Genomic DNA, 27,989 nt, shown 5'->3' with positions numbered 1-27,989 from the left:
CAGCTGCACCCCTCAGCCTCGCTCAGAGGCCTTCCTGCCTCCTCCTCCTCCTGGGAGGCCTCCAGGGAAGCCCAGGCCCCCTCAGCCTGAGCCCACAGCGGCTCCAGAGGACCCAGGGGGTGCTGGTTGAGCTGCCTGCCCAGGGGAGCCCCGCCTGGGGCTGGCGGTTGAAGGGTCACAGCTGTGCTGATTGGGGGGGGGGTGGTCTCTAAGATCCACATGGAGGAGGATGGGGTTCTGGGGGCCAGCCTGGGAGAGCAGGTGGGCATGGCTGCCTCTGACTCCTGCACCCGCCCCACCCAGAGCAGGACCTGGGGTGCTCCCCAAATCTGAGCTGGTTCCCAGGTGGCCTCTCTGGCCTTGGTCTCCCCAGCAAGGCGGGTGGGGAGCCGGGTTGTGGGCTCTGTCAGACGCCCCCACGCTCACCGAGGGGTCTGGGCACGGCCCGCCCTCTAGAGCCCGGCTCCTCGAGGCTCCGTCCCCTGCCCTGAGGGGATTTCCTGCCCACCTCCCATGCCACTCACGTCCCCAACGCTTGGCAACACCGAGGGGGCGGCTCTAAACTCAGGCTGTCAGTCCTGGCAAACTCCTTGTCCGTCAAGTCCCTACTGCAAAGCCTCCTTCCCCGGCCCTCACAGAGCCTGTCCTTCCATCAGCTGTGTCCCCAGCACCCCGCCTATCAGCACCCCACCTGCCCAGCACCCCGCCTACCAGCACCCCACCTACCCAGCACCCGCCTGCCCAGCACCCTGCCTCCCAGCACCCCGCCTGCCCAGCACCCTGCCTCCCAGCACCCCGCCTGCCCAGCACCCCGCCTGCCCAGCACCCTGCCTCCCAGCACCCCGCCTCCCAGCACCCCGCCTGCCCAGCACCCTGCCTGCCCAGCACCCTGCCTCCCAGCACCCCGCCTCCCAGCACCCCGCCTGCCCAGCACCCTGCCTCGCAGCACCCCGCCTGCCCAGCACCCTGCCTCCCAGCACCCCGCCTGCCCAGCACCCTGCCTCCCAGCACCCCGCCTCCCAGCACCCTGCCTGCCCAGCACCCCACCTGCCCAGCACCCCGCCTGCCTCACTCCAGCCCGGGAGGCCCAGCCAGGGCCGTTCTGACAGCTCTGAGCCCCAGAGACTCCTGGGAAGGGCTGGTGACCGGCCTCTCTCCCTCTGGCCTAACTGATCCCTGGGCTCTGCCCCCCCCACTGGTCCTCCCGTCCAGCCTCTGCCCTGCACACCCGTTCACAGAGGCCCGTCTCCCCTGCCCTGGAGGGGCCGTGGCACGGAGATGTCCTGGAAGGTGGGCTCCCTCCTTCCTCGGCGAAGGGCCCCGAGACCCTGGTGCCAAGAGAGGGTTAGAGACAGCAGGTGGGGTGGGGTCAGGGGGCTGGGGCACCACAGGAGCTCGGCCCGTGGGACCGACGAGGGGACGATGGGGTGTGTGCCGGGCCTAAAAGGGGTCAGTGTGGGGGGACGGGCAGGGGCTCCAGGAAGAGGCTGGGAGCCGAGAGGGGACGTGGGGAAGTGGCTGGGCCACACCATGGAGTCCTGGGGCCGGAACCCAGATGGGAGCTCCCCCCAGCTCCCCCGCCCCCCCTCCCCCCCCCGTGAAGCTGAGAGACGGGGTCAGCCTGAGGGCTCGGCTGCTGGTCCCCACGTTCAGCCCTCCCCGCAGGGAGGGGCAGGGTGGGCTCAGAGCAGAGATGTCCTTCACCGTCCCAGCCCTGCGGCCGGACCACCCAGGCCTGGAGGGCAGACCAGAGGTGCGGGCTCAGGGCTGGGCAGGAAGAACCCCCCGTGCCCCCCGTGCCCCCCAGCCCCCTGGACTGATGTGGAAACGGCCTGGCGCCCGGGGAGGCGGGGAGGCATCGGCCTCCGCTGCGGGGACAGCAGGCCATCAGGCCCCCCGTTAAGGTCCTAATGACCCCGTTAAGGTCCTAATGACCTCGCGGCCTCAGAGGTGCTGACGACCAAGGCGGGTTCCTGCTCACCCAGCACACCCGCTCGGGGCAAATGGTCCGGAAAGTGCAGCCTCAGCCCCCGGGCCATCTGCCACCCCCTCACCCCCCGGGGCGCCAGCGGCTGGGCAGGTGGGGCTATAAAGCAGGCCGGGCCCAGCAGCCCCCAGCCCCCCGGACCCGCTGCACCCACGGCCGTCAGCTAGCAGGTGGGTCGGGGACTCTGCGCTGCCGGGGAGGGGCTGCCCGCCGGGAGGGGGCTGTCCGGGGCGGGGGCTCGTCCCTCAGAGTACTGGAGGGTGAGCACGGGGTAGGGGTCCCCACAGGGCACGGGCCCCTCACTGGCATCCACCCCACCCGTCCCCAGTCCTCGACGCCCGGCCATGGCCCTGTGGACGCGCCTCCTGCCCCTGCTCGCCCTGCTGGCCCTCTGGGCGCCCGCCCCCGCCCAGGCCTTCGTCAACCAGCACCTGTGCGGCTCCCACCTGGTGGAGGCGCTGTACCTGGTGTGCGGGGAGCGGGGCTTCTTCTACACGCCCAAGGACCGCCGGGAGCTGCCCGAGCTGCAGGGTGAGCCACCCCCGTGCCCTGCCCCCCGCTCACCCCCTCACCCCCACCCCTACCTGCAGGGTGAGCCACCCCCGTGCCCTGCCCCCCGCTCACCCCCACCCCGACCTGCAGGGTGAGCCACCCCCGTGCCCTGCCCCCCCACTCACCCCAACCCCACCCCTGCTCCGCGCTGGCCCGGGAAGCCGGCGGGAGTTAGAAAGGGAAGGACATGGCTCCGTCACACCCTAAAGGGACCAGCTTCCTGGCCAGTGTCGGCTCCAGGGGCAGAGAGTGGGTGACACCCGAGGGCGGGCCTGTCCCCTCCCTGCCGTCCATCCCCCCTCAGACATCACCCGCCTGCTCCCTCTGCCTCTGACGGCAGCTGCCGGGCAGTGTCATCTCGGGGTCAGGTCCTGGCAATGGGGGTGCCCCCGTCTCCTGCCCGAATGCCTGTGGGGCCCGGGAGCGGGGCAGGCTGTGTGGGGTTGGGAGTGGGGGGCAGGCCCGTGACAGGCACCAGGGGCCCCGGTTCAGGCTCCCCCATGTCCCTGCCCTGGGACCACCCCAGGGACCACCCGGGCAGCAGGTGCCCGCTCTCCCCAGGGCTGCTGGGGCGGGGCCGGGGTGGGGGTCCCCGGGCGGCCCTGACGCCGGGTCCCTGTCTCTCCTCCTGGCAGGGGGGGAGGTGGAGATGGGCGCGGGCGGCCTGCAGGCCCTGGCCCTGGAGGGGCCCCCGCAGAAGCGTGGCATCGTGGACCAGTGCTGCACCAGCATCTGCTCGCTCTACCAGCTGGAGAACTACTGCAACTAGGCCGCCCGCCCTGCCACCCCGAGCCCGGCCGCTCCCCGCCCCCAAGACCCAATAAACCCCTGAACCAGCCTTGTGTGTGTGGTCTGTGCGGGGGGGGGGGGGGGGGGGGCGGGCGTGGCAGGGCACAGGGGCCACCGCCCTGGCCATGGCTGCCGCGGGGCACCCCACGTCTCCCTTCTCTGTTCTCTGTGCACTGGCCCCTCTCAGCTTTCTCCCCGCTCACCGGGTGCCCTGGGCAGGCCGTACTGTCCCCCCAGGTGGCCAGCCCCTCCAGCAGCCCTCTGTCCCCGGCCTGGTCCCTGGGGACTCCCGGCCCGGCTGCTTTAGGACGGGACAGAGAAGGGGGGGGGGTGCGGTCTCTGGGAGGCGGGGGCCGGGCTGGCTGGGAGCTGAGCCTTCACTCACAGCCCCGAGCGCTCGGACCCCGGGGCTTTCGGGGAAACAGAATGGGGCCGTTCCTTCGGGAGATTGCTCCCCCGTTTCTGGGGCTGTTCCTGAGGGGGCCCCTTGGAGGGAAGAGGCTGGGCCGAGAGGGGACAGGGAGGGCATGAGATGCTGCCCACACGGGGCCTTTCTCGCCGCCCCCACCCCCAGCTCGGGGTGGGCCAGGCAGCCAGGGACCCCAGCCCGGGCCCGGCAGGAGGAGCCCCGGGCCCTGGGGGACGCAGGAGAGCGGCAGCACCCTGAGTCAGGGGACGGACTGGGACTCCACGGGCGCTGGGCAGGGGCCTGGGACCCCGTGCTGGGCATCCGGGCTGTGTCCCCCCCAGCCCACAGCCCCCAGCCCCGGGATGAGGCCGGGACCCGCCCCCTCCGCCTCTCCTCTCACCGTGCAGCCACGTTCCCCCGCCCCACGCCGGCGGTCACCCCCAGAAGTGCCACCAGGTCCCTCGAGGTCCAGGTCTTCACCTCCCTCAGCACCCATGGCAGCCCAGGGCGGCTCCACTGGACACTCCCTCAGGCCACTGCCGGGCATGCCAGGCAGCCAGGGAGCCAGGGTGCCAAGGTGCCCGTGGCCTGGGAGGTCAGCAGGTGACCTGACTGTACCAAGGCCTGGCCAGCCTGCCGGCCACCTGGGCCAAGCCAATCGGCACCCTCCCCGGAGGCCCCGCCCAGGCCGGCCCGCTGGCTGCGGGGCACAGGGAGGCCCGGCCGCACCAGACCCTCGTGGTGGGGGCCCAGCGCTCGCCCTCCCCGCAGCCCTCCCCGCAGCCCTCCCCGCAGCCCCGAGGCCCCCTCCCAGGACGCCCCCTCCCCACGGCCACATGGACACCCCCAGAGGGGATGGCAATGGCCCCCAGCTGGCCCCGCCCTGGAGTGGGGGCCAGGGCTGGGCAGGTGGGCGGCCGGCGGACACCGGACCCGGAAGAGGAGGAGGCGGTGGCTGGGACCCAGGGATTGCTCATGGGAACAGCCAGGTGCCCCCAGTAGCCCCGGGAGAGGCAGGGGTGTCCTGAGGGAGCTGAGGTACGTGAGCCCTGGCAGGCGGGGCAGGTGCAGCCGGGGTGGGAAGGGGGCCGCCGGGGGTCAAGCCTGTGTCCTGTCTGGCCCTGCGGGTGCCGGGGACTCTGAGGAGGGGGAGCGGGAGCCCTTTGGGGTCCAGGGCACACGGGCCTGGCCAGCGGGTGGGACTCCGAGCAATGGGCCCGGGGCCTGCAGGTGTCACTCAGGGCTGCCCCCCGGGGCCTCCGGAGAGGGGTCACCCCGCAAGGTGGGGAGGCTGACACCCAAGGATCCGGGCCGTGCTGTGCCGTGGTCCTCGATCCCCAGCCTGGGCTGGCCCTGCCCTCCTCCCCCTCCCGGGAAAGTGCCCGGTGAGAATCTGACCTCCCAGAACCCCCAGAATTGGAGACCAGAAAGTCCTTAGGGGTGACCCTCCACCCTGGCCCCTCGCTCCAGTCCCTGGGCCCCCGTGACTGTTCTTGGAAATATGGGGTGGGGTGTCCCCGTGTTCCCGGCCTGGACGCGATCCTGACGGCAGAGGTGGGGTTAGACCCTGGGCTCCCGGCCCCAGGGGCCCCAGCTTCCTGGAGCCCCCAGGCCGCCCACAGGTGCCATGCTCACAGGCCTTGGCCCTGCCGTCTCCCCAGGCCTGTGCCCGCCCCTTCCAGGAACCGGAGGACAGGCCACCCGCGTCCGCAGGCCCCGCCCCCCGGCCCGTGGGGCTGGCCTGGGGTCAAGGCCTCCAGGCCCGCAGGTCACCTGCAGTGGGGGGCAGAGAGCCGCTGTCCCAGAGGCCCGCTGACCCTGGGGGCCCCCTGGACCCCTCATGGGAGGGCTGGGTCTCCCAGGTCCTCACGGAGCGCAACCCAACGCGGGTCCCACTCCTCTGCTCACGCCTGTCCCGTGTCCCGCCGTCCCACGGGCCATGTGGGGAGAGCTCCCAGTGGGGAGACGGCAGCCAGGGCCAGGGCGTCTGTTGCTCTGGTGCCCACACACCAAGGACAGGCTGCCGGTGCGGCCGCCTCCAGGCAGGCCCCCCGGATTGTGCCTGCTCCTGGCAGGCGTGAGCTGGCCCTGAACCTGGCCGCTGGGCAGTGTTTGCCTTCTCCTGTCGGCGGTGACTATTTACCGCCCTCACCGCTCTCCGGGCCTGAACAGCCCTGGGGGCACGGGAGGGCGGTGCGGGGGGTGCCAGGCGGGGTCCCTGCCCTTGAGGGCCCAGTGCCTGGTGGGCCGCCCGGGCGTGGGAGTGGGACCAGGAACCAGGGGCCTGAGCGGCTGGAGAAGGCCCTGGCAGAGCCCAGGCTGCGCCCCGGCCGGCACCCGTGTCCAGCGAGGCGTCCCCACTTGGGGCGTCTGTCCCCGGACTCGGGCAGGGCCCGGCCCCCAGCGCAGGAAGTTTTGGGAGGTGGGCACCTGCCCACATTGGACAAGGTGGCCAGAGCGGCCGTTGGCAGGTGTGACCAGCAGAGGGCGCCAGAGCCCCACTTTTGCGGGGCTTCCTGTGGGCTGGGCCGGCCGTCCTGGGGACAGTCCTCTCTGGGGTCCACGGCCCACCTGCCGCCACTCACAGGGGCCCCCCATGCCCGGGGCGGGGGCAGGGGCCGCTCCTGGCCTGCCTTCAGGAGGCTCAGGTTTCGGAAGGAGACAGGGTGGCCATGCCAGCCCCCAGTCAAGTCCGCACGCTGCCTCTCAGGGGCTCAGGCCTCCAGGGAAGCCGCTGACAAGCGTGCCGGGTCCCCAATGTCCTGGGAAAGTACCCGAACCCCCAGGCCTGACCTCCGAGAACCCCCAGAATCAGGGACCAGGAAGTCCTTAGGGGTGACTTCCTCCAGCAACCCCATGTTACCGCTGAGCAACTGAGGCAGGAGGCCGGCCAGGAACCCAGGCCCGCGGGGCCCGGGAAACGGAGGCTGGGCTGAGGGCGGCTGTCGCTGTCAGCCAGACTGTCCCCCTCTGTATGCAGCCTCCCCGGCCTCCAGTCGAGGCTCACGTGCTGGGGGCGGGGGGGGGGAGGGGGCCTTTGGGGACAGAGACCCAGGCCAGGAGGCCTCAGGCGGGCCGGCAAGTCGGGGTTAGCGCTTTCCCACGTCCACCCCGTCCCCTGCCTCCTGCTCCGTGTGGGGAGGCCAGAGGTCGGCTCCAGAAAGAATGTGGCGGGGGCGGGGGTCCAGGCGGGGCGGCCCTCCTCCCTCCGGCCTGTTGTTTCTGGCTGCCACTCAGGAACAGCCAGCCGGGCAGGGTCCCCAGGAGTGGGGGGACGGGGCAGGGGCCTCCCCACGGTCCCCCGCGGCCCCCAGGCTGCGCTGGCGCCCGCTCCGCCCCCCACTCCCTCGGGTCCTCAGCCGCCTTCGGCCCAGGTGGTCGGCCCGTGCACCTCAGCGCAGACCCCCTTCGCCAGCCTTGCCTTGGGGGGACCCCAGGCCTGACCCCTGTGCTGCCCCCGAAGCTGGGCGTGGGGCTGGCCCACGTGCGCTGGCGGCTGCTGAGCCATCAGAACCGGGCCCACATTCCGCCGGCCCCGCGCCAGCCCCCCCTCCCGGCCCATCTGTGTTTTTGGAAAACAGAGCCGGCACCCCGCAACCCACCAGCTGCAGCCCAGAGCATTTGTTCTTCCCGCCCCGCCGCCGGCTTCAAACTGGGCCCCTGCACCCCTCCCGCACCCAAGGCCACTCCGGGGACCTCGGGCTCAGGTTCGGGCTGGGGGTCCGTCCACACGGCCCAAGGACACTGCCGAGACCAGAACCTGGGGGCCCTGCGGCTCCGAACCACAGCTCTGCCTGCCTGTCACTGTCCCTCTCTGTCCCTCCATGACCCTCCCTGACCTCCCCTGTCCCTCCCTGTCCCTCCCTGACCTCTCCTGACCTTCCCTGACCTTCCCTGACCTTCCCTGTCCCTCCCTGTCCCTCCCTGTCCCTCCCTGACCTCTCCTGACCTTCCCTGACCTTCCCTGACCTTCCTGACCTTCCTGACCTTCCCTGACCTTCCCTGACCCTCTCTGTCCCTCCCTGTCCCTCTCTGTCCCTCCATGACCCTCCCTGTCCCTCCCTGACCTCTCCTGACCTTCCCTGACCTTCCTGACCTTCCCTGACCTTCCCTGTCCCTCCCTGACCTTCCCTGTCCCTCCCTGTCCCTCCCTGACCTTCCCTGACCTCCCTGACCCTCCCGGTCCCTCCATCTCCCTCCCTGGACCACCCCAAGGACAGGCTGCCAGTGCGGGTCTGACTCCATCTGTCAAGGGCAGGGGTGAGGAGGGTGGGAGGTGGGCTTCCCCAGCCTGGAGAGGGGGCCGGTCCTGTGCCCGCTGTGGGCAAGGAGGGCGCACAGGCTGGGCTCCAGGTGGACCCTGGGGTCTTCCCGGAGGAGGCGCCTGTGCCCCCGGTGCCCGGACCTGAGAATGAGTCCAGGTGGGACTCTGTTCGGGGCACGTGCCCTGTCGGAGAGGCTGTGGTCCCCGTGCCCCCGTCACCGTGACCGCAGGACCCCCGGGCCTGGCCCTCATCCCCCGGCCGGCCTCAGCAGGGAGGGCCGCTGGAGTGTCCACCCCACGCCAGAGCAGGGCCGGAGGGAGTGCTGGTGGGCCCGGCTCTCCAGGGCGCACCTCCTGGCCCTGCCCCTCATCCACGGAAAGGGAATCAGAGGAGACCCCCCCCCATAGGGCTGCGGGGGGTCCCAGGCTGGACGTGGGAGGGGCACCCCTCCAGGTCCCGGGCTGTGGTGCTAGCAGTATCTCCCCCCACTTAGCTCCCTCCCCTGTAGGACAAGCGGGACGAGGGCTCTCGAACCCCCTGCACAGTCTGCCCAGAGCCCAGCGTCCTGGGCCGGCGTGTGGGGGAGGCTGGGGAGGCCTGGGCCTCAGAGACCGGTCCCAACTCGCGGTCCCCGCTTCCTGCCTTGGGCCAGTGAGCCCCCCTCCGTCCCGAAGGTCAGGACGTCTCCTCCAGGCGACGTGGGCAAAGGGAGCCGAGGAGTCCTCCAGGGGAAGCCCCGGGTGCGCGGGGGTGGCCGCGGGCATGCCACCAGCTCCCAGCGCAGGAGGCGGGCTGGGCCACGGAGGGCTCGCGCGTGGAAAGGATGGGAAAGGGAATGAGGCCCACAGAGCCGCTCGGAGAACGGGGGTCCCTGTGCCGGAGCCTCCCCAGCTCACCAGCAAGAGAGCTGGGCATCGAGAGACCCCGCCTGGCCTCCTGCTCTCCAAGTTCTGAGGCCTCTCCCCCCCCCCATTTTTTTATTAAGGTATTACATGTGTACATATCTTCCCATTGCCCCCCCCCCATACGTGCCCTCACCCCCCAGAGTTTTGTGTCCATTGGTTATGCTTATATGCATGCATACAAGTCCTTCGGTTGATCTCTTATCTCCCCCACCTCTCCCTCACCTGCCCCTGTAATTGGACAGTCTGTTTGATGCTTTACTGCCTCTGTATCTATCTTTTTGTTCATCAGTTTATGTTGTTCTTTATTATCCACAAATGAGTGAGATCCTGTGGTATTTTTCTTTCATGGACTGGCTTATTTCACTTAGCATGATGTTCTCCAATGCCATCCAGGTTGCTGCAAATGGTAGGAATTCCTTCTTTTTTATGGCAGCATAGTATTCCATTGTGTAGATGTACCACAGTTTTCTGATCCAGTCATCTGCTGACGGGCACCTAGGCTGTTTCCAAATCTTAGCTATGGTGAATTGTGCTGCTATGAACATAGGGGTGCATATATCCTTTCTGATTGGTGTTTCCAGTTTCTTAGGATATATTCCTAGGAGTGGGATCACTGGGTCAAATGGGAATTCCATTTTTAGTTTTTTGAGGAAACTCCATACTGTTTCCATAATGGCTGCACCAGTCTGCATTCCCACCAGCAGTGCACGAGGGTTCCTTTTTCTACGCATCCTCGCCAACACTTGTCATTTGTTGATTTGTTGATGATAGCCATTCTGACAGGTGTGAGATGGTACCTCATTGTCGTTTTGATTTGCATCTCTCGGATGATTAGTGACTTTGAGCATGTTTTCATGTGTCTCTTGGCCTTCCTTCTGTCTTCTTTCGAAAAGATTCTATTTAGGTCCGTTGCCCATTTTTTTTATTGGATCATTTATCTTCCTTTTATTAAGTTGTATAAGCTGCCTATAGATGTTGGAGATTAAACCTTTATCAGTGATAATATTTGCAAATATGTTCTCCCATACAGTGGGCTTTCTTGTTGTTTTGTTGATGGTTTCTTTTGCTGTAAAAAAGCTTTTTATTTTGATGTAGTCCCATTTGTTAATTTTCGCTTTAGCTTCCATTGCCCTAGGAGCAGTATCGGTGAAGAAGTTGCTTCGGCATATGTCTGAGATTTTGCTGCCTGTGGATTCCTCTAGTATTTTTATGGTTTCCCGTCTTATGTTTAAGTCCTGTATCCATTTTGAGTTTATTTTTATGTATGGTGTAAGTTGGTGGTCTAGTTTCATTTTTTTTGCATGTATCTGTCCAATTTTCCCAGCACCATTTGTTGAAGAGACTGTCTTGACTCCATTGTATGTTCATGCCTTCTTTGTCAAATATTAATTGGGCATAGTGGTTTGGGTCGATATCTGGATTCTCTATTCTGTTCCATTGGTCTATATGTCTGTTCTTGTGCCAGTACCAGGCTGTTTTGAGAACAGTGGCCCAGAGCCGCCCGGGGAACGGGGGTCCCTGTGCCGCAGCCTCCCCAGCTCACCAGCAAGAGAGCTGGGCATCGAGAGACCCCGCCTGGCCGGCCTTCTGCTCCCCAAGTTCTGAGGCCTTTTTTTTTTTAATTGATTTCGGAGAGGAAGGGAGAGAGAGAAACATCAATGATGAGAGAGAATCATCGATCAGCTGCCTCCTGCACGCCCCACACTGGGGATCGAACCCTCAACTCAAGCATGTGCCCTTGATCAGAATCGAACCCAGGACCCTTCAGTCTGCAGGCCGACGCTCTACCCGCTGAGCCAAACTGGCCAGGGCGCTCGGAGCCCTCTGGGTGGCCTCTTACCTGCAGGAGATGCAGGGGACAGAGGGTCCCCGCAGGCAGGTGTTCCAGGACAGCAGGGCCCGCCGCGGAGGTACTGACCCCCTGGTGCGTTTCCACACGACCCAGGAGGGACCGCCAGGGGCCAATGCGCCTTCACATCGGGGGTGTTGAACAGTGAGTGTGGGTGAGTGTCTCCAGGGCCAGACCCCGATCACGGGCTGCTGGGCACCAGCACGTGGGACTCGCGTGGCCACGGGGACATGGCCTAGCCCGCCGGCTGCAGAGCCGGGATTTGGACAGGGTCAGCCTCGGGCCTCCTCTGCCCATGCCTCTCCCGGCTGGGCCGCCTGACCAGGCACCGCGGGCCCCAGGGCTGTGTGCAACCTGGGGTGGCCTCACTCCGGCCTGCCGGCTGCCCACACGAAGGCGGCTGAGCCCTACGTTACCTGCTAGCGCGGGGCCTCAGGATGGGGGTTCTGCGTTACCTCCTCCTCCTTGACCCCCAGGTTTGGTCAAGCGGCCCAGGCGTTACCCTAAGGGCGGTATTGATGCCCAAGAAAGCCAGGCGCTTTCTGAGGCTGTGGCTGCACTTCCTCAGGTGGCCACAAGGTGTCAGGCTCAGGCCAGATTTGAAAGCCTTGGGGGGGGGGGCGCGGGTAGAAACTGCGTCCCGCGCAGGACCACGCCCACCCTTCAGTCTCCGGGTCCCTGCCTGTTGGGGGGGGGTCCCCAACATTCTGCCTCTCAGTAACATCTCATTTTATTCTGACACAAACGTAACACACCTTCCTCTAAGTCTCAGAGCACAACGGGAGCGTCAGGAGTGTCCCAGGGGTCACGTTTGGCTTTGGGCATCCACCTTTGCGCACCCCCTGGGGAGGGGGCCCTCTCCCCTGCCCCCCCCCACCCCCCAAGGAGCCGGAGACCCTGGGGGAGGAGTTCCCTTAGGCCTCCACTAACCACTGGGCCATGCCAGGATGGAGGCAGACAAGAGACTCAAACCCGAGTGCAAAGGTGCAGAACGCCCTGTACCCCGACCCTGCAGGAAGGGGGGGCTCCCTGTGTCGGGAGAAATGGGGTTGCTTTGCCCCCACCCACTCCTCTCCTTAGGGGGCCCGGAATGTGTAATACCTTTGGGCTGTGACGTTGTAATTCTAGAAGTGACCACCAGGTGTCAGCACGAGGCCACTTAAAGGGCCAAGTGGGGGAAATTTGAGATGGGGATTTCTGGGGTTCTCTGATTCTCTCCTGCATCAGGAGGGCCCTTTTGTGTTCCCTTCACTGCCCTGTGTCCCCCAGAGGCCGTGGGTCCCTGAGGGCATGGCTGAGAGTCAATGCCTTCAGCCCTGCCTCAGTGGTACCAGGGTTGAGCCCCCCGTGGGCCCTCCCAGCCCTGCCTCTCCCATTCTCCCCGTCAACCTTGCTTAAAACTCTGGGTTGCAAGATTCTGGTGGAATAAAATAGCCCTGCAGTGGAGGGACCCCTTTGGGGGGTAGAAATGACAGAGTTCAGGTTCAAGACACCCCCTGGGGAGTGGGAAGGCCCCCACTGTGCAGGGGTCCGGTCTGTGGGCTTGAACAGCCGCTCCCTTTCTGCCCCTTAGCTGCCCACCCTCTCCCCCTGGGGACACCCCCTTCCATGGGCCTCCCCTGCCACGTTCTTGTCTGGCCTAGTCAGCCCCTTCCCCTCCCCCTCCCCAGCCCCACCTGCAGCTGGGGGTCCCAGCCACGCCTCCCAATAGGGACCTGGCCCCAGCTCCTGGCCGCATCTGGGCACCTTGCCGGGGTTACTAGGGGACAGAGGCCATGCTGCCTGCAAGACACAGAGCCCAAAGCAGAGCCACAGCTGGCAGAGCCTTCCCTCATCCCTCACCCCGCCCTGCCCTGAGCTCTGTCATTTCTACCCCGCCGGGCTGCTTCACGCTGACTGCCCTCCGTGTGTCTTGAACCTGCTCGGGGCCTTGAGCATCCCTCATCCCTCCCTACCCAGAGCCCCACCTGTTCTCTGCCCAGGAGTGGTGTGGACCTGGGCCCTCTGTGTCCTGTTAGGCCCACCCCAACCAATTCGAGTCTCCCTCAAGGCAGCCTGCCTCCCCCCGTCCCCCTGAGAGCCCCGATCTCCCCACGGACTGCCCTATCCCTCCAGCTAAGGAAGGACCTTCAGGTGGAGGTTTCCTAGGCAAAGGGAGAATTAAACGCTGACACCGGCTGTGGCGGTCAGGTGAACACACCGGGCGCAGGAACGCAGGGAGCGGAGGGCAGGGTGGGACTGGTGCTTGTGTGCAGAGTGCATGCCTTCGCCTCTTGGTGCACCTTTGCCTGCTCCTGCCTCCCTGCAGGCCCGGAGAAGACGTTTCAATGCCCTATCAGTGAGATTTAGCCGAGTCAGGTGGCGCATTGTCTGCCCTGCTCTCCCCACCTGGTCAGCTCTCTGAGGGCTGTGCCTTCCCTGGGGTTTCATCAAAGGCTGTGACCCCATCATCCCACGTGGGAGCAGGACGCCCCGGCTCCCCACGGCCAGTGCCCCGAGGGCCTGGCACCACTCCTGTCGTGTGAGGGGCGTGTCCGGTGTGACTGGGGAAGGGAGAGAGCTCCCACACGGGTGTCCCGCCTCGGGGAGGAGGAAGGACAGACCGTACTGTGTGGCAGGTGTGGGGACCACCGAAGGGTGACTTTGCTGACCTCCCCTTTTAAATCTGCCGCCTCCCCCGTGTGCCCCACCCCCATTTTACCCGTGCCAAGCCCACCGCATTCCAGGGTGTCAGGTGACCACCAAGTGTCAATCTTGTGAAGCCCGCTCCCCCCCCCCCCCCCCTCCGCTCAGGCCCGCCAGCTGGCTAGCAGGCGCGCTTCTGGCTTGTGCGCAGGCCCACCAACCCCCTTCTGTGGGGTCAGGGGCAGGCCAACCTCCACCCCCCTGCCCCCACCCCTCACCCCCCACCCCCCCACACACGGTGCCCAGGCTTGGGACAGTGCCGCGGCCAGCTGCCCCGGGGGCCCGGGCCATGCTTACTTGGTGCAAAGCCACCCAAATTTGGAGGGGCTGGAGGGACGGCGTGGGGGGGGGGGCCGGGGCGTGAGGGGCCCAGCTATAAACGCAGCTGGCACGTGGCAGGTGCCTGCTCAGCGGTGGACGCCGCCCGCTGCCGAGGACCCGCTGCCATGCGAGCCCTCACGCTGCCTTTCACCATCTCCCCAGCCTCCGCCTCGCCCCCCTCCTCTGCCACTTTGGGCGCCCCGGCCAGAGCAGCCCCTGCCTTGGCGGCAGCTGCTCATACCAGCCCGGCCGGCGGCTCATCGGCCGGGCAGCTGGGGCAGAAAGCCTGGGGCACCGGCGACTCCCCGGTCCTCTTTATCCACCGCCCGGGAACGGCGGGGGGCAACCAGCAGCTAGAGCACAGGTAACGGGGCTCCCTCCCGCGTGCAGCACCTCGGGGTGCTGTTCACGCGTGGGGGCTGGGGGCTCAGGGTGGCTAACGGGATCGCTGCTCCTGCTGGAGGGGACAGAAAAGACAGGTGGCCGGGGGGCTGCCTGGAGCCCGGGGCTCCGGCGAGGAAAATCCGTTTTCCCTCCCTGATCTGCTGGCAGCCTGGGCGAGGGGCGCGGGCGGGGGGGCCCTGGGGGGGAGGGGGGCGTGCAGCTGTGCTGGCAAATGCAAGGGGCAGGGTTTTGCTGTCAGGAGCTCCCTCCCGCCCCCCCCCCCCCATCCCCACCGAAGACAAACGACACAGTACAGAGATTTTGAAGCAGTTTTTTATACGATTTTTTAAAAGTCAGGCTCCCACCTTCCATCCCCTGCACCCCCCGACCACCCCCAGCCCTGTTCTGGGGAGGGTCACCGCCCCACAGAGGGGCCGAGGGCCACGCTGCTCCCTGCCGCGTGCCAGCTCTCCGGTGGCCGAGCCGAGTCCTGGTGCAGGCAGGTTCTCTCCCTCCGACTGGTGCCTGCCGGGCTCCGGGCTCCGCTGCCCTGTCCACTGAGGGCGGGGGCGGGAGGCCTTCCCCAGAGGAGCTCACTCCCCACCCTCCGCTGCTGCGTGGGGAAGGCTTCCCCCGTGTTGTGCTGTGATCCCCGAGACAGGGCCTGTGTGTGCAGCCCCAGCCCATGCCCAGGCAGGGTCTTCCAGCCACAGGGTCTCCCGCCCGCTGGGGGCACGTCCTGGGGCCTGGTTCCGGGTGCCCTGTCGGCCTCGCCCCTGCCCTCCAACGTGGCAGAGGGACCACCACCCACATCCCAACACGATGACCTGGGGACCCACAGGCCTCCCCCCTCCAGCAGCCGGGAGAGACGGGGCTCCGGGCTGCGCGTGGGGGCCATGGGGTTTACAGCGACCACCTCCCTGTTTTCCCAGGGGCCGAAGGGTCACTGCCGAGCTCGGGGAGGAGGAGGAGGCGGAGGCGGACTCCAGCCCGCGGCCCCCGGACGCTGCCTCCCAGCCGGCTCAGCCCCCGGCCCGGCCTGCGCGCCAGCCCCGGCGGGGGCCCAGGCAGAAGCCGCCCAGAGCAGCCCGTGAGCACAGCCCGCAGGCCGGCTGCTGCAGCCTGTGCCCCTGGCGCTCCGGGCGGGCCCCGCGGTCCCCTCGGCTCCCACACACGCAGCACTGAGGCGCCCCCGCCCACCAGCCCCGGCCCGGCCCGCGGAGGTGAGTGTCTCCGGGGCCCCAGGCAGGGCCCGGTGTCCCCTCTCCACGCGTCAGACTGGGTTCCTTCAGTGCAGGGAGCCCCCTGCGGCTCTAGCCCGCCCTCCCTCCCCCTTTTACAAGGAGTTGAGGCTCAGCAAGGCTGGGGGTGCTGGGATTCAGGGGGCCGCTCCAGGCGTGTCTGCCTTCTGGGGGGCTCAGGTGGGGGCAGCAGCGAGGTCCTGCAGGGCGCTCCTGGGAGAAGGTCAGAGGGGAGCCGGGGAGCAGCCCAGCGGGAAGGCAGGGGTCAAGGTGCAGAGAGTGAAAGAGGAAGGAAGAGGAGGGAGAGGAGCGTGTGGAGAGCGCTCGGCCCGGGCACTGGACACCTGGGCTTCCCCTGTCGTGGGGGTGGGGGGGGAGGAGGAGTGTGCGGGGAGAGGGGGGAGAGGGGGGGAGGGGTTGGCAGAGCGGGCGGGAGGGCGGGCGGGCTTTTGGGAACTGTGAGGGGCACGTGAGGCACAGCCCAAAGCGAGAAGCCTCCTGAGCCCCGGAGTGCCGAGTGCCGTGGGGGTGGGGGGTGGGGGGTCGGAGCCCTTTGTCTGAGGCGGCAGGCTCCCCGTGAGGGAGTGGAGGTGGCTGGGTGGGGAGGCCAAGGTCGACGACCAGGTACCTGTCTGGGCACCGCTGAGCTGCCCTGGAGGGATGCTCAGCTGCAGGGTCCCGGAGGCTGCGGGCGTGGGCTGGCTCTGTCCTTGTGCCAGACACAAAAGCCACAGGGGCCACCTTCAGAGCCCGCAGGGGCGATCCACCCAGCAGGTGACCGCCTTCCCGGCGGGCCTGCGGCCCCGAGCAGCCGAGGGGGACAACGGGGGCACGGGGCTCCTTCCCCACGCCGCCCCGCCGCCCCCTCCCTGCCGACCCTGACCTACTTCTGGTTTTTGGTTTATTGGCCGGTGGTGCCTGGGCCTGGGGTGGCTGGTGCTGTTGGGTCCCCTTGGTTCTGGTTCCGGCCTGGGCATCTGTCCCCTGCTTCCCCTTAGAGGTCGGGGCTGACCCTGAGTGGGCGTCCCTCCCAGAGCCCAGCGCAGTCCGAGCCCTGCAGAGGGGGGTGAGGGAGGGGCGCTCGGGGACCCTCGGAGATGGAGCCGGGTTTGCAAACGCTGGGCTTGGGCCCAGGGTGGGGGAGCAGCCAGGTCGGAGTGGGGGGGGGGGGGGCGGGGGGGAAGCTGGGGGCAGACCACAGGCCAGCGACTTCGAGGAGCTGGGAAGGCCGTGAGCCGAGCTGGTGGGGGGCGCAGGGCAGTCTGGAGGGCTGAGTCCGATCCTCTTCCGCGTCTGTGTCTGTGGATCCAGAGGGGAGGTCAGTGCTGCCGGGCCGGGCAGGGCTGGGGAGGGTGGTGGTGGCGCGGGGGCTGGGGTCCCTGCCAGCCAAGCTCTGCCGAGGAGACCCCAGCCCCACAGCAAGCTCCGGTGGCTGGCAGGGCCCTCCCTGCCTGGGGGCTGGCAGTCGGGGAGTCGGGAGGGTGGGTCCCGGCTGGGGGTGGCCAGTGCCCTTTTTGAGCCCTCGGGTGACCCGGGTCGGCTCCCCTGCGCCTGCCCCTCAGCCACACTTTTGACTAAATAAGGCGAGGGTTCTGGGCAGCACCGGGGAAGGCCATGTGCCCCCCCCCCCCGCCCCGCCCGCCCTGACCCCGGCCTGGCACCGGGGTGGCTTCCTTCCTACCTGTAAGGTCCCGGCGTGTCTCCCAGCACCAGCTTCTCCAGATGAGCGCCTGCGTGGGGCAGAACTCAGGGGACGCCCCAAACGGGGCCGCTGGCGTGCAGGCCCCCAGGCACGCTGAGGAGGGGAAAGCCCCGCGGTCTAAGGGGCTTCCCCCTGCGGCCGCCACCGGCCTGGGAAGCCGTGGGCTCCGAGGAGGAGAGGTGGAGGCCCTGAGCAGACGCCCCGCCAGGATTTGGAATCTGCTCTGGGCTCTCGGGGACCCCGGCCCACAGACAGGCCTTATCTTAACGCTCCCCACCCCACAATTCACAAGTCGCCACGGAGTGGGGAGCAGGGCTCCCTGCGTCCCTCCCTCTGTAGGCACAGGCCCGAGTGCGGCCTGGGGCAGAGGAAGGGGCTGTCCTGGGGGGGGGGGGGGCACAGACCAGATGTTCCTGGAGTGGGACAAGGGGTGATTGATGTGGGCTGGGGTCTGAAGGGACATTCCCCACATGCCTGGGGCCGTTTTCCTGGGGTGGGGGCGGCCTTCCAGTCACACCTGTCCCTTGGCGTTAACCCCTGCCTTCCCAGTGGCCCCTTCCGGCCGGGTCCCCCTGTGGGGTGACCCTGGGAACTAGCCGGGCCCTGTGTCCTGGCCCCAGGCCCCAAACCATTGTGCTACACTGCCCAGCAGCGCCTCCTCGCTGACCTCCGCCCCCACAGATCCCCCGGGGAAGGGGGTCACTGCCCCACACCCCCAACACTGCCCAGTTCGGAGGGGTGACCCTGTCCCCCCCCCGCCCCCCCCCCCGCCCTCCCGCAGCAGCGCCTGGATCTAGTTGGGTTCAGGATCTGCCTTCCCTGCTCCCCTCAGTTCCCAGCCGCGGGGAGGAGGCCTTCGGTGAACATTTGCAGAAAACGAAAGGAGACCCCGGCCCCCCACTCCCGGGCAGGCCTGCCCCCCACCTCTGCCCCCACTTTCTCCCCGCCTTCCCACTTCCTCTGCTGGCTCGCGTCACCCACACCGAACTGGTTTCGCTGCCGTTTGGTGACTGGGCAAGGCCCCGGGCGGCGCTCGAGGCGTGCGGGGGCGGCGGGGGCGGCCGCCGGGGGTGCTCCCGGGCCCCCCAGCCGAGCCGGGGATGAGCCTGCCCGCGGCGGCGTCCGGGCCGCGGCTTCGCCTAGGCTCGCGGCGCGGGAGCGCGTGGGGCGCGGCGGCGGGGAGCCCGCGGGACTCCTCGGAGATGCCCGCCCGCCCGCGCGCGGAGCTGCGGCCCGAGGCGCCGGGGAACGGCCGCCGGGTTTCTGCCTCGAGGCTCTCGGGTTTCTCCCTCCGCCCCGCAGCCCCGCGGAGCCTCGGCCACGGAGACCTCTCGGGGGAGCGGGAAGGCGAAGGAAAGCGGCGACCCTGCCCTGGCGCGCGCCCCGGGAGCCCCGCGCTCCCCGCGCTCCCCGCGCGCCGCCTGCGCCGCGTCCCCCGGAGGGCGCCCCTGCTCCGCGCGCGCCCTGGACGCACGCATCGGTTTCGCGGCCCAGGCGCCCGGCCTCCCTCGTGCAGACCCGTCTCTGGGGTCCCGACCCACTCAGCCACTCGCCCGCTGCCCCCAAAGACGCACAAGGCTTTTTTGTCCTGGGCTCCTTCGGGGTACAGTCTTGCTCCCAAGGTCCCCCCACACATTCAGCGTTTTCCCAGGTCGTCAGAGTTTTCTTAGACACGAATTCCCAGGAACCTACACACCGAGGATGTCCTCCTGGGTTCCCCAAATTTACACGCTGTCCCCCGGCTCTTCACGGAGCCTCACGCCCCCTCGGGGTCCCGCAGACCCGCAGGCCACCCACCCGTGCTCCCGCAGCGTCAGCGGCCACCCGCCCTGCCCTGCGGCCCTGCGGCCAGCTTGCCGGGCTCCCAGGGTGGACAAGGTTCGTCTGGCACGTAGGTCTGTGTCCCCAAACGAGTGGCCCTGTTTTTGTTTGTTTTTCTGGTGTCCCCACCATGTTGGACGCTAAGGACAAGGTCTCCCTAGCTTCCTGCCCCTGCTGACACCCCCACAGGGCTTCCCCCACAGCCCCGGGTAATGCCTTAATGCCTGCGGGTGTCCCTCAAAATTACTGGCACCAACCCGGGCTCCCTAAATTTTACACCGAGAGTCCCAGGTCCCCCAACGGGTGAAGCAAATTACCCCCAAACCCCCAGAAGGTTGCTCCGCCGCCTCCACAGGACTTAGGAGTCTCCCCGGAGCGCGCCCAGCCCTTTTCCGAGTCGTGAACAGGCCCCGCCCGGGTGGCCTAGGTCCCCCCCAAACCCCTGAGCACTTTCCCGTGGGCCATGGAGATGGGGCACCCCTTTCCCGCCGAGCTCGGGGCCCTGCTGGTTCCTGCCCAGGAGACCTGCCCTTCGCCCAGGTCGCCAGCACACGGAGCAGTCACCGCTGCCCCTGACCCTGGGTTAGGCAGGTTCCCCAGAATCTCACCGGGTCCCCCAGGCCCCTGGGTCACCCCACCCACGCGCAATACAAGGCTGTGCCTGGGATACTGGGTCCTGTGAGTGCCCGGCCACCAAACTGCCTAGACCTGTTCTCCACGTGGTAACATTTTGCCTCTTTTAAAATCCCCCGGCCCCTCGCTGGCGGACAAGAACCCGGGTTTTCTAAAATTCAGACGCTGGTCAGACATTGGGACCCGCACGGACCGTCTCCTGGCCCCCAGGTCCGGTTTGCTTCGCTCTCTCAGATATTAGGCATTGCCCTCCAGACACCCCCACACACACACCCAGGGTTACACGCGGGTCACAGAAAGGCACTGGTTTCTTGGGCTCCCACGCATCCAGGACCTCACGGGGGGCACCCCGAATTTAATCAAGATTTCCTATCCCCCCCCCCCCGCCGCTCACTCCCAGGGATTTTGGTTCCCCAGGTCCCAGGGTTTAGGAACTCGTCACCCGTTCCCCCCCAAGTTAGGTGCCGGCCTCCAGTTCTCTGAGGACTGGGGCCACTTCTCTGGATCCCTGATTCCAAGATGACTTTGGGGGGCTCTGAGCTGAGGCGCGGCCCAAAGCCCTCCAAAGTGAATGGAGATTTTTTTCCCCCTCCACAAAACAACGGAGCTTTTTCTGAACATTGATTGATGGGTCCCCTGACTTTATGACCCTTTCCCCGAGCCCCCTCCCCTAAGTGTAGGCAATTGTTCCCATGGGCCCCCCCAAAATGAAAATGCCCGGGGACTGAAGAATACCCTCAGGCCCCAGACACTGCAGGGAACGGAGGCCTGTGCCATACAAGCGTCCTCGCCACAAACCAGGGTACCTGGAGCTCAGCTGTCAGTCGCCACAGGGCAGTTTCCAGTGACCCCCAAATTCGGGCCGTGTCTCACCAGGGATCCCCAAACACAGACAGTGCTCAGGAAAAAAAAGGGGGGGCATTTTCTCTTGTTCGCCCCAAACAGACCTCCAGTAAGTGAAACGAGTTAAAAATAAAACAGACAAGCTCGATTTTCTGTACTCCCCCAAAGCACTGCTCCTACCCCGGGCTCCCCCAAATTTAGACCGCGTTCCTGGAGGCCCTGAAGGACACTGAGGACCCGCGGCGGAGCCACAGCCCATGGAGGTGGCTCCCCGAGCTCCGGCGCCAGGCCCACTGCGCCCCGAATCGCGGGAACGAGCCCTGCCGCCCCCCGCGCGGGAGGCTTTGCCGAGATCCCCTCGCCGCGGCTCTTGTTCGCTTGTTTCAGTTTAGACCCTGCGCTTCTCGGTGCCCCCGAATGTCACCGAGAGTTTTTCTGGAGTCGCCGAGCAATCGGCCTCCCCGCCAATCCTGCTGGTGTCCCCCAAGCCTGCCGCCCACGCGCTCACTGGGCGACCCCCGTGCGGGCCGCCTCCCCCAGCGCACGGAGCCATTTCCAGGGGTCCCCACACGTGGACCCTATTTTCCTGGAGCCTGGGGTTTCGTGGCTCCTCGCAGCTCCCACCGCGGGAAGCCTCCACGTCCCTGCTCCGGGGACGCTCACTCTTTCCGCCCGCAAATCAGACCGAGCTCGGGCCCCCGTCCGTCCCCCATCTGGGCACGGTTCCCGGCCCACCCGCCGCCCCCGCAGCCCCCGGCCCCACGCGCTCTGGCGCGGGTGCCGGCGGCTCTGCGTTGCCCGCGAAGCCCTGCGTTTACGAACGTCTGTTCCCCTAACGCCCCGGCCTGGCAGCGTGTCCGCCGGGACGTGGGCAGAACTCCCGCGTCCAGGAAAGCGCCTGGGCATAGCCCCCAGTTCCCCCCAAATTTGGGCATGATCCCCGGGTCTTCCAACGCGCTGGGCGTAGCCCCGGGGCCTCGGGGACGACCGCCGGGGTCCCGCTCACCTTCAGCACGTCCGCCGCCGGCCGCAGAGCCCTCGCTCCTGCCTCGCTCCCGGCGCGCCCGCCCGCGGACGGACGCAGCTCCCAGCCCCGCGGTGAGCTCCTGCCGCTTCCGCGCTCCGGCCGGGCTTCCGCCCGCACCCGCCGCCGCCTCCCGGCCCCCGGCCCCCGGCCCCCGGCCCGGTCCCGCTCCCGCCGGGCCTGACCGGCGCTCGCCTCCGGCGGCCGTTGGGGAAGCCGGCGCGGTGCGCGGGAGCCTGCGGCGGGCTTGCCTCCGGGCGGCCGCGCGGGCTGGGGCCAGGCGCCCCGAAACCGGCGCCGCTCCCGTTGGTTCTTTGCAAAGACCGTGATCGTGGGGCGGGCAGGGCGCTGGGTCGGAGGGACGCCGGGGAGAGGCGCACCCGCTCGCGGGGAGCCGCGCGGCGCCTCCCGCCCCGGCCGGGGACTCGGGGAAGTGCGCGCCGAGCGCGGGCGGGCGAGGTGATTGATGGCGGAGTTCGGCGACCCCGCGCGGTCTCCCGCCGGCAGCCCCGTCCCCGGTGCAGAGGCGCGGGCGGCGGGGGCTGCAGGGCGCAGGCGGCGCGCGGGGGCCTGTGCGTGGTTTTGACTTGGGAGAGGCCACGAGTGTTTACATCGTGCGAACTCTCGGCGGTGGGTGGCTCGCCGGGCCCCGGGGAGCGTGGCGGCCCTCGGGGGCTGAACCCGGGTCTGCGCAAGTGCACCGCCCTGAGGCTGGGGGAACCATGATCCGGACATTTTGGGGGGCCCTAAGGAGGGCTGCGTCGAGCACCCCGTGAGCTCGGTCACGCAGGTAGGACTTGGGCAACGTTTCCCGCCTCGGTCCTCTCTCCCGGGCACTCGCCGCCTCGCAGGCCCCGCGCCCGCCCCACGTTCAGGCCCGGCCCCGCGCGGGTGTTTTCCGCACGGACCGCACCTGGCGGCTGCCTGGGCCACGACCAGGCCCCCGCGCGGCACCGGGGGGCGCTCGGGCTCTGGCAGCGGCTGGAGGCGCCGCGCCGGCACGGGCAGGTGGCGGCTGCGCGCCCAGCGTCGACCCCCCTCCTCCTCCTCCTCCTCCGCAGTTCCCAGCGGGACTCGGGGACACCCGAGCCACACGGAGCCACCTGCGCCCTCACTCACGCCGACGGGGCGCCCCGCCGCGTAGCCCCTGGTGGGGAAGCGGGGACCCCTACGTAGCACCGCCAGGGCCCGGGACCCCGCCCGCCCTACTCCCTCCGTGACCCCCGCGCACGAGCGCCAGGAACCCGGTACCCCAGAACCCGAGGTGGGGGCCCCTTCACACTTTGGAATTGGGATTTCTTGCACGCTTTGCCGCGCCCTGCCCCCAATCCAGTCTCGTCCCCGCACACCCCAGCCCCCCTCCCCCACCCTCCAGCCTCCCGCGCCCGGGAGCCCGCGCCCCCCGCCCCTGGCTCGAGTGGCGGAGGCGGTCCGGGGGCGGGGCGAGGGCCGGCCGGGCGCCCATTGGCGCGGGCTCAAGGCCAGCGGGGCCCGAGCGGGCGCCGCGCCGCGGGGTGGCGCGGCTATAAGAGCCGGGCGTTGGCGCCCGGAGTTCGCCTGCTCTCCGGCGGAGCTGCGTGAGGCCAAGCGGGCCCCCGGCCCCCCCTTCCGGCCGCCCCCGCCTCTTGGCCCACGCCCGCCCTCGCTCCATCGGGCTGGCGGCCCCGCCTCGACGACGTCCGCGCGCTGCTGATCCCATCTCGGGCGCCGTCGGCGGGGTCGCGCTCCGCCGGGCCTGCGGATCCCTCGCCGCCTCCTCGTCCATCTACCTCAACGCCCTTCCCGCTTCGCCCGAGGAGGCGGTCCCCCCCGCAGGCAGTCCGGCTCGCAGGCCGCCGGCGTTGTCATCTCCCCGCGCTCCCCTCCCAGCCCTCCCCGGTGCCCGCCCGGCCGCTCCCACTCCTCGCGGCGTCCCGAGCGGCTCCGGCGCGGCCACCACCGCCCCCCCGAGGCCCGGGCTCGCGACGGCCGAGGGCTCCGTCGGCCCAAACCGAGCTGGGCGCCCGCGGCCCGGGTGACGCCTCCACTCCGCCCCCCCTCCGCACCGCCCCCGGCCCCCGACGTGGCGCCCTTCCCTCGCTTCTCTGTGCTCTCCCCGCCACCTCTCTCGCCTCTGGCCCCGGCCCCCCGCGCTCGTTTCTCCCGCAGCCTTCCCGCGGCTCCCTCCCGTCCCCCCCGGCCCCGCGCCTCCGCGCCCGCCCCCCCTCCCCGCCCGCCCCCGGACCCGTTACCGGCTTCTGTTTCTCTGGGCTGTCCTTCCCCGCTGTGAGCCTGCCCGCCTCTCGCTGTCCCCTCTCCCTCTCGCCCTCCCTTCGGCCCCCCCCCCTTTCACGTTCACTCTGTCTCTCTCTCTATCTCTGCCCCCCCTCTATCCTAGATACAACAGCTGACCTCATTTCCCGACCCCCTTCCCCCCCTAAAAGTACAACATCTGGCCCGCCCCAGCCCACAGAAGGCCCGTCCTCCCCAAACAATCAGAGGATACTCCCACCCCCCAAAAAAAGCCATCCCCCCGTTCGGCCCCGTCGCCCATTCGGCCCCGGCGACTCGGCCAGAGCGGCGCTGGCAGAGGAGTGTCCGGCAGGAGGGCCTTCGCCCGCTGCCCGGTTCGCATTCACGCAGCAGGGAGGTGGGCGGCAGCTGTGCCGGCTTCAAGGTAAGCGCCCGGCGGGGCTGGCGGGGCCGGCGGGGCGGGTGCGGGGTGCGGGGTGCGGGGTGCGGGCGGCGGGTCCCCTTCCCCACGGCGAACCCCGCGCTCTTCCCCTTGCGCCGCGGAGGGGGCGGGGTAGGGGCCGCGGAAAATGCCAAGAGAGGTGTGAGCGTCTGCAAAGGCCACTTCCTGGTCGGTGTGGGGGTGCGGGGGGGGGTGTTGCTGAAAGTTTGGGATTTGCGCCGTGCGGGGGGAGGGCCGTCCCCCCGGGGCGCTGGGCAAGGAGGGGGGCGCGGGGCTCAGAAACCAACCTGGTATGTGAACTCCGCGCCAGCGAGAGGGAGAGCGAGAGAGAGAGAGAGAGAGAGAGAGGAAAACGGGTGGGCGGGGCCAGGAGGGAGCGAGGGGGGCTGAGTTGGCAAAAGAGTCCTGCCAGACGCCACATTTGCAGGATTCCCCCCCCTGCCCACTCCCCCGTCCCTGTCCCCAACATCTCCAAGTCGGAATCTGGGGAGAGGGGCTGCTCTGGGGCTCCCAGGGGAGTGTCCAGCCCCTGCTCCGCGGGCAGATGGAAGTTTCCATACAAGGAGGGGGAAAGCAGCCCCCTCCTGGCCCCCACTGCCCCGTGCGGACTTGGGCTGGGGGTTCAGGAGGCGCCCCCCCCCCCCACATGGTCCTCTGCTCAGGGATGGAGCTGGCGGGGAGGGGAGGGGAGGGGGCGGGGGGCGTGCAGAGGAGAGAGGGGACTGGCTGGAAGCCGCGAGGGGGCGGGGGCAAAGGGGCGGGGGGAGTGGTCAGCGGGGAGGGGGGGGGGCCGGGGTGGAGCCGGGGCTGGGAGGAGTCGACTCGCACATAAAAGCCGAGGCACTGGCCAGTCTGAGCGCTGGACATTAGCTTCTCCTGTGAGGCCACCTTCCAGCTTCCTTCTCCTCCTCCTCCTCCTCCTTCTCCAGCCCAGGGACCTCCTGTCCAGCTGCAGGTAACCAGCGCTGTTGAGCGGAACCCCCGGCCCTCCGGCCCTCCGCTCCAGCCTGCCTGCCTGCCTGCCTGCCTGCCTGCACCCCGGTTCCCGGCTCAGCCCTCGGCTGGCTTCTGCCCGCTGCCTCTAGCAAGGGCACCCCCCTCTCCTCCCTGCCCCTGCCCCTGCCTGCCGCCCGCCTCGGGCACGCTCCCTCCTGGGCTCTGGGCCGACCCCGCACCACAGGGGCCGGGCTCTCGGAGGGATGGAGCGGCTTGGCCACATGGGTTCCGAGGGGGCAGCAGCCGGGAGACAGCTGAGGTCCAGGCGAGGGCAGCACCCGGGGATGGAGGGGGCGGTTCAGACCCTTCCGTGGAGCTGGGGCTCCCTTCTCATCCCGGCTCCCGGTTTATCGCATCCAGACTCCCCGGGCCCAGCGTCTCCATCCGGGCTGGGGGCCACGCCGCTGGCTGCCCTGTGCCCCCCGGTGTGGAGCCTGGGAGGGGCGCCTCTCCGGGCAGCCCACCCAGCTCTTGTGTGGGTAGCCTCGGGGTGCCCGTGGGCTCAGAGGCACCGGGCCGTGGCTGCCCCAGAAAGGGCTTGTACCTGGGGCTGCAGGGACAGGCTGGGGCCGCCCGCCTGAGGGGCTCCCACCTTCTGGACCGGGTGGGGGTGACTTGCTGAGTCTGATGAGAAGCCGAGGCCCCCTCCCAAGCCTCCCACTCCTTTCGGGGCGCACAGCCTGTGCAGGGGGGTGTGTCCTAAGACTGCCACACCTTCCAGACTGGACCGAGGAACTTGGTCTGGTCTCCAGGAGGCTTCACCTGCTCTCTCACGCTCCCCTGGCGCGGGGGGGGGGGGGGGGGAGATCCTAAAGGGACCCTGAGGCTTTGACTTTTCTGCGGCTGTTGGGGTGCCCAGGGCAGACTGGAGTTGGGGGACTGGGTGAGTCAGGAGAACAGGGCCCCCCTCCCAGAGTCATGCTGGCCATCGGATCCTTGGCCTGAGCTTTGCTCATCGACAGCCCTCCCTGAGGGGGCCGGCCGCGGGACCCCCTGAGGCTTGGTCCTCTGGGATGCTCGGGCTGCCTGGCGGTGGGGTGGGGCTGTCTGCCATCTTGGCTGGCGCTGGGAGACCCAGGAGTGGCCGCTGCCTGGTGCTGGCCCCGCCCTCATGACATCATAGGCTGGAGGCCAGGTCCCCGTGTCCAGCACTGGCCCCTGCAGCAGTGACAATGGGGACCCCCCCTCCCCACGTGAAATCACTGACCAGCACTTGCTGCCAATCAAAGGTGCTTCCCAGCGCCGCCTCAGGCGCGCCCCGCCTCCGCCTCCGTTAGAGCGACTGCGCTCCGGGGAAATCGCCCCGGGACTTGCTAAGTTTGGGGACCCTGCCCGGCCGGCGGGCGGGCGGGCGGCGGGCTCAGCCTCCTCTCTCCGCCCCCAGATACCATGGCGCTTCCAGTGGGGAAGTCGATGCTGGTGCTGCTTACCTTCTTGGCCTTCGCCTCGTGCTGCTATGCTGCTTACCGCCCCAGTGAGACCCTGTGCGGCGGGGAGCTGGTGGACACCCTCCAGTTCGTCTGTGGGGACCGCGGCTTCTACTTCAGTAAGTGGCTCCGTGTGCGGAGGGCGAGGGGAGGGGCGCACACAGCAGGTGCTCACTAAGTGCTGGCGTCCTCTGAGGGGGTAGGGGGGGCGGGGTTGGGGGGCCGGGGTGGCGGTGGAGGGAGGACTAGCCACGGAGGGTGAGCGGGGCTTTGGAGAGGGCATTTATCAGGCCCCTGCAGGGTGCTGGGCGGCATGCATACCCGCCCCCCACACACACACACACTCTCCTGCAATAAAGACTCAAAATGGAGGGTCGCTGGTCGCCCGGGGGCGGGGTGGGGTGAGCTGAGAGGGAGGCAGCTTCGCCCTCACCCGCTGTGAGCGGGGTGGTGGGTGTGGCTTGGTGCCTGACACTTTGACAATGGGCGCATATTCCTGGATGTGCCCATTGTGAAAGTTTTACCAAATTTACGATTGGATAAAAGGGGTTGGAAACCAACGGGAACAAAAGCACCTGCGGCTGGCGGGGGCGCCTGGCCCGCGGCGTCCTGGGGGCGCGGCTCCACCTGGGGGTGCGGGAGCAGGGAGCCCCGGCCCAGCTGCCCCCCTGCCTGTCACACCTGGTCCTGGCATTCCGTTCTGCAGCCTCCACTTACCCACCCCAAGAAATGGGCCCCACGTGCCAGGTTTGGCCGCGCCAAAGCCTCTCTTTGAAAAGCATTCCCGCTTCTTAAACCTGAAGCCCCTGCCTCCTGCCTGGCCTCCGCCGTCTCTCTGTCCCGGCCTCCTTTGGGGCGGGAAGTGGCCCCGTACTTAGGGCCTGGCAGCCGTTGGCCCTCACCCAGAGAGAGGCTCCCCGAAGAGGTGCTGGGCCAAGCCCCCACCCATGGGACCCATGGCGGACCCCTTTACTAGGGGCTCCTCCCCTGCCCCCACCCAGAGCCCGAGGCCGAGGCGCTGGGTGCTTCCCCTGGGGGCTGAGACTTGGAGCCTGGGGGAGCGAGGGGAGGACGGGAGGGGAGGAGGGCGTGGTTTCTGCAGGTCCTCACTCCTCTCCTCCCGTCTTCTTCTTCCTCCTCCCATTCCCACCCGTCTCAGTGTCTCGGGCTGTGGGCCGCCAGCCCCTGCTGAGCTCAGGGGGCCACTCGCGTCCCGGGACCCTGTGGTCCCGGAAGGTGGGGGTTGGACCCTTCGCCGGGCGGCCCCCCCCCCCCGAACCCACTTTCCAAGCCACCCGGGGTCCGGGGACCCCGAGGCTGTGCCCATTTTCAGTCCAGGGGGGAGGCACTGGGGCGGGGCGCCCTGCCCCCTCTCTGCGGGCGCGCGCTGACCACCCCTCCCGCCCGCAGGCAGACCGGCCGGCCGGGCGAGCCGTCGCAGCAGCCGGGGCAGTGGCATCGTGGAGGAGTGCTGTTTCCGCA

The 27,989-nt window shown here is 68.6% G+C and overlaps 3 protein-coding genes across 8 annotated transcripts in view; 2 read left to right on the top strand and 1 right to left on the bottom strand.

Moving 5' to 3' along the window:
• Positions 1–2,331: 2,331 nt before the first annotated feature.
• Positions 2,332–3,341, top strand: INS (insulin; the record flags this gene model as incomplete). The annotated part of the gene is made up of 2 exons (XM_079789272.1): positions 2,332–2,518; positions 3,175–3,341. The coding sequence occupies 2 exons, from the start codon at positions 2,332–2,334 to the stop codon at positions 3,306–3,308; spliced, it is 321 nt and encodes a 106-aa protein (XP_079645398.1). The 3' UTR covers positions 3,309–3,341.
• A 12,009-nt stretch (positions 3,342–15,350) lies between these two features.
• On the bottom strand, positions 15,351–24,742 carry LOC307110251 (uncharacterized protein). 5 transcript variants are annotated; one of them, XR_013814435.1, is made up of 5 exons: positions 21,393–23,007; positions 17,069–17,117; positions 16,275–16,686; positions 16,016–16,096; positions 15,351–15,600 (listed from the first exon to the last, which is right to left on the bottom strand). XR_013814435.1 is itself a non-coding variant. In XM_079789268.1 (4 exons), the coding sequence occupies exons 1-4, from the start codon at positions 24,551–24,553 to the stop codon at positions 15,612–15,614; spliced, it is 1,128 nt and encodes a 375-aa protein (XP_079645394.1). In that variant the 5' UTR covers positions 24,554–24,740; the 3' UTR covers positions 15,351–15,611. The 5 variants fall into 5 exon arrangements, 3 of the variants coding, with proteins under 3 accessions (XP_079645394.1, XP_079645393.1, XP_079645392.1); XR_013814434.1 differs by having other exon boundaries at positions 15,351–16,096; positions 19,228–23,007; XM_079789268.1 differs by lacking the exon at positions 21,393–23,007 and adding an exon at positions 24,372–24,740 and having other exon boundaries at positions 15,351–16,096.
• Positions 23,178–27,989, top strand: part of IGF2 (insulin like growth factor 2) — a 6,965-nt gene continuing 2,153 nt past the window's right edge. Inside the window, exons 1-3 of one of the 2 annotated variants that reach the window (XM_079789270.1) lie at positions 23,178–24,066; positions 26,465–26,626; positions 27,918–27,989. The exon at positions 27,918–27,989 is cut by the window's right edge and continues 86 nt beyond it. In XM_079789270.1, the coding sequence (XP_079645396.1) occupies positions 26,470–26,626; positions 27,918–27,989 (229 nt within the window). In that variant the 5' untranslated portion in view covers positions 23,178–24,066; positions 26,465–26,469. Of the gene's footprint in view, positions 24,067–24,887; positions 25,040–26,464; positions 26,627–27,917 lie in introns of those variants that run through there. The other variant, XM_079789271.1, reaches the window with a different exon arrangement.

Source organism: Cnephaeus nilssonii (assembly GCF_951640355.1).
Source record: "Cnephaeus nilssonii genome assembly, chromosome: 13".
Taxonomy (NCBI): Eukaryota; Metazoa; Chordata; class Mammalia; order Chiroptera; family Vespertilionidae; genus Cnephaeus; species Cnephaeus nilssonii.
The sequence above is the reverse complement of the archived record's forward strand: the minus strand, read 5'-3'. Positions and strand labels throughout refer to the sequence as shown.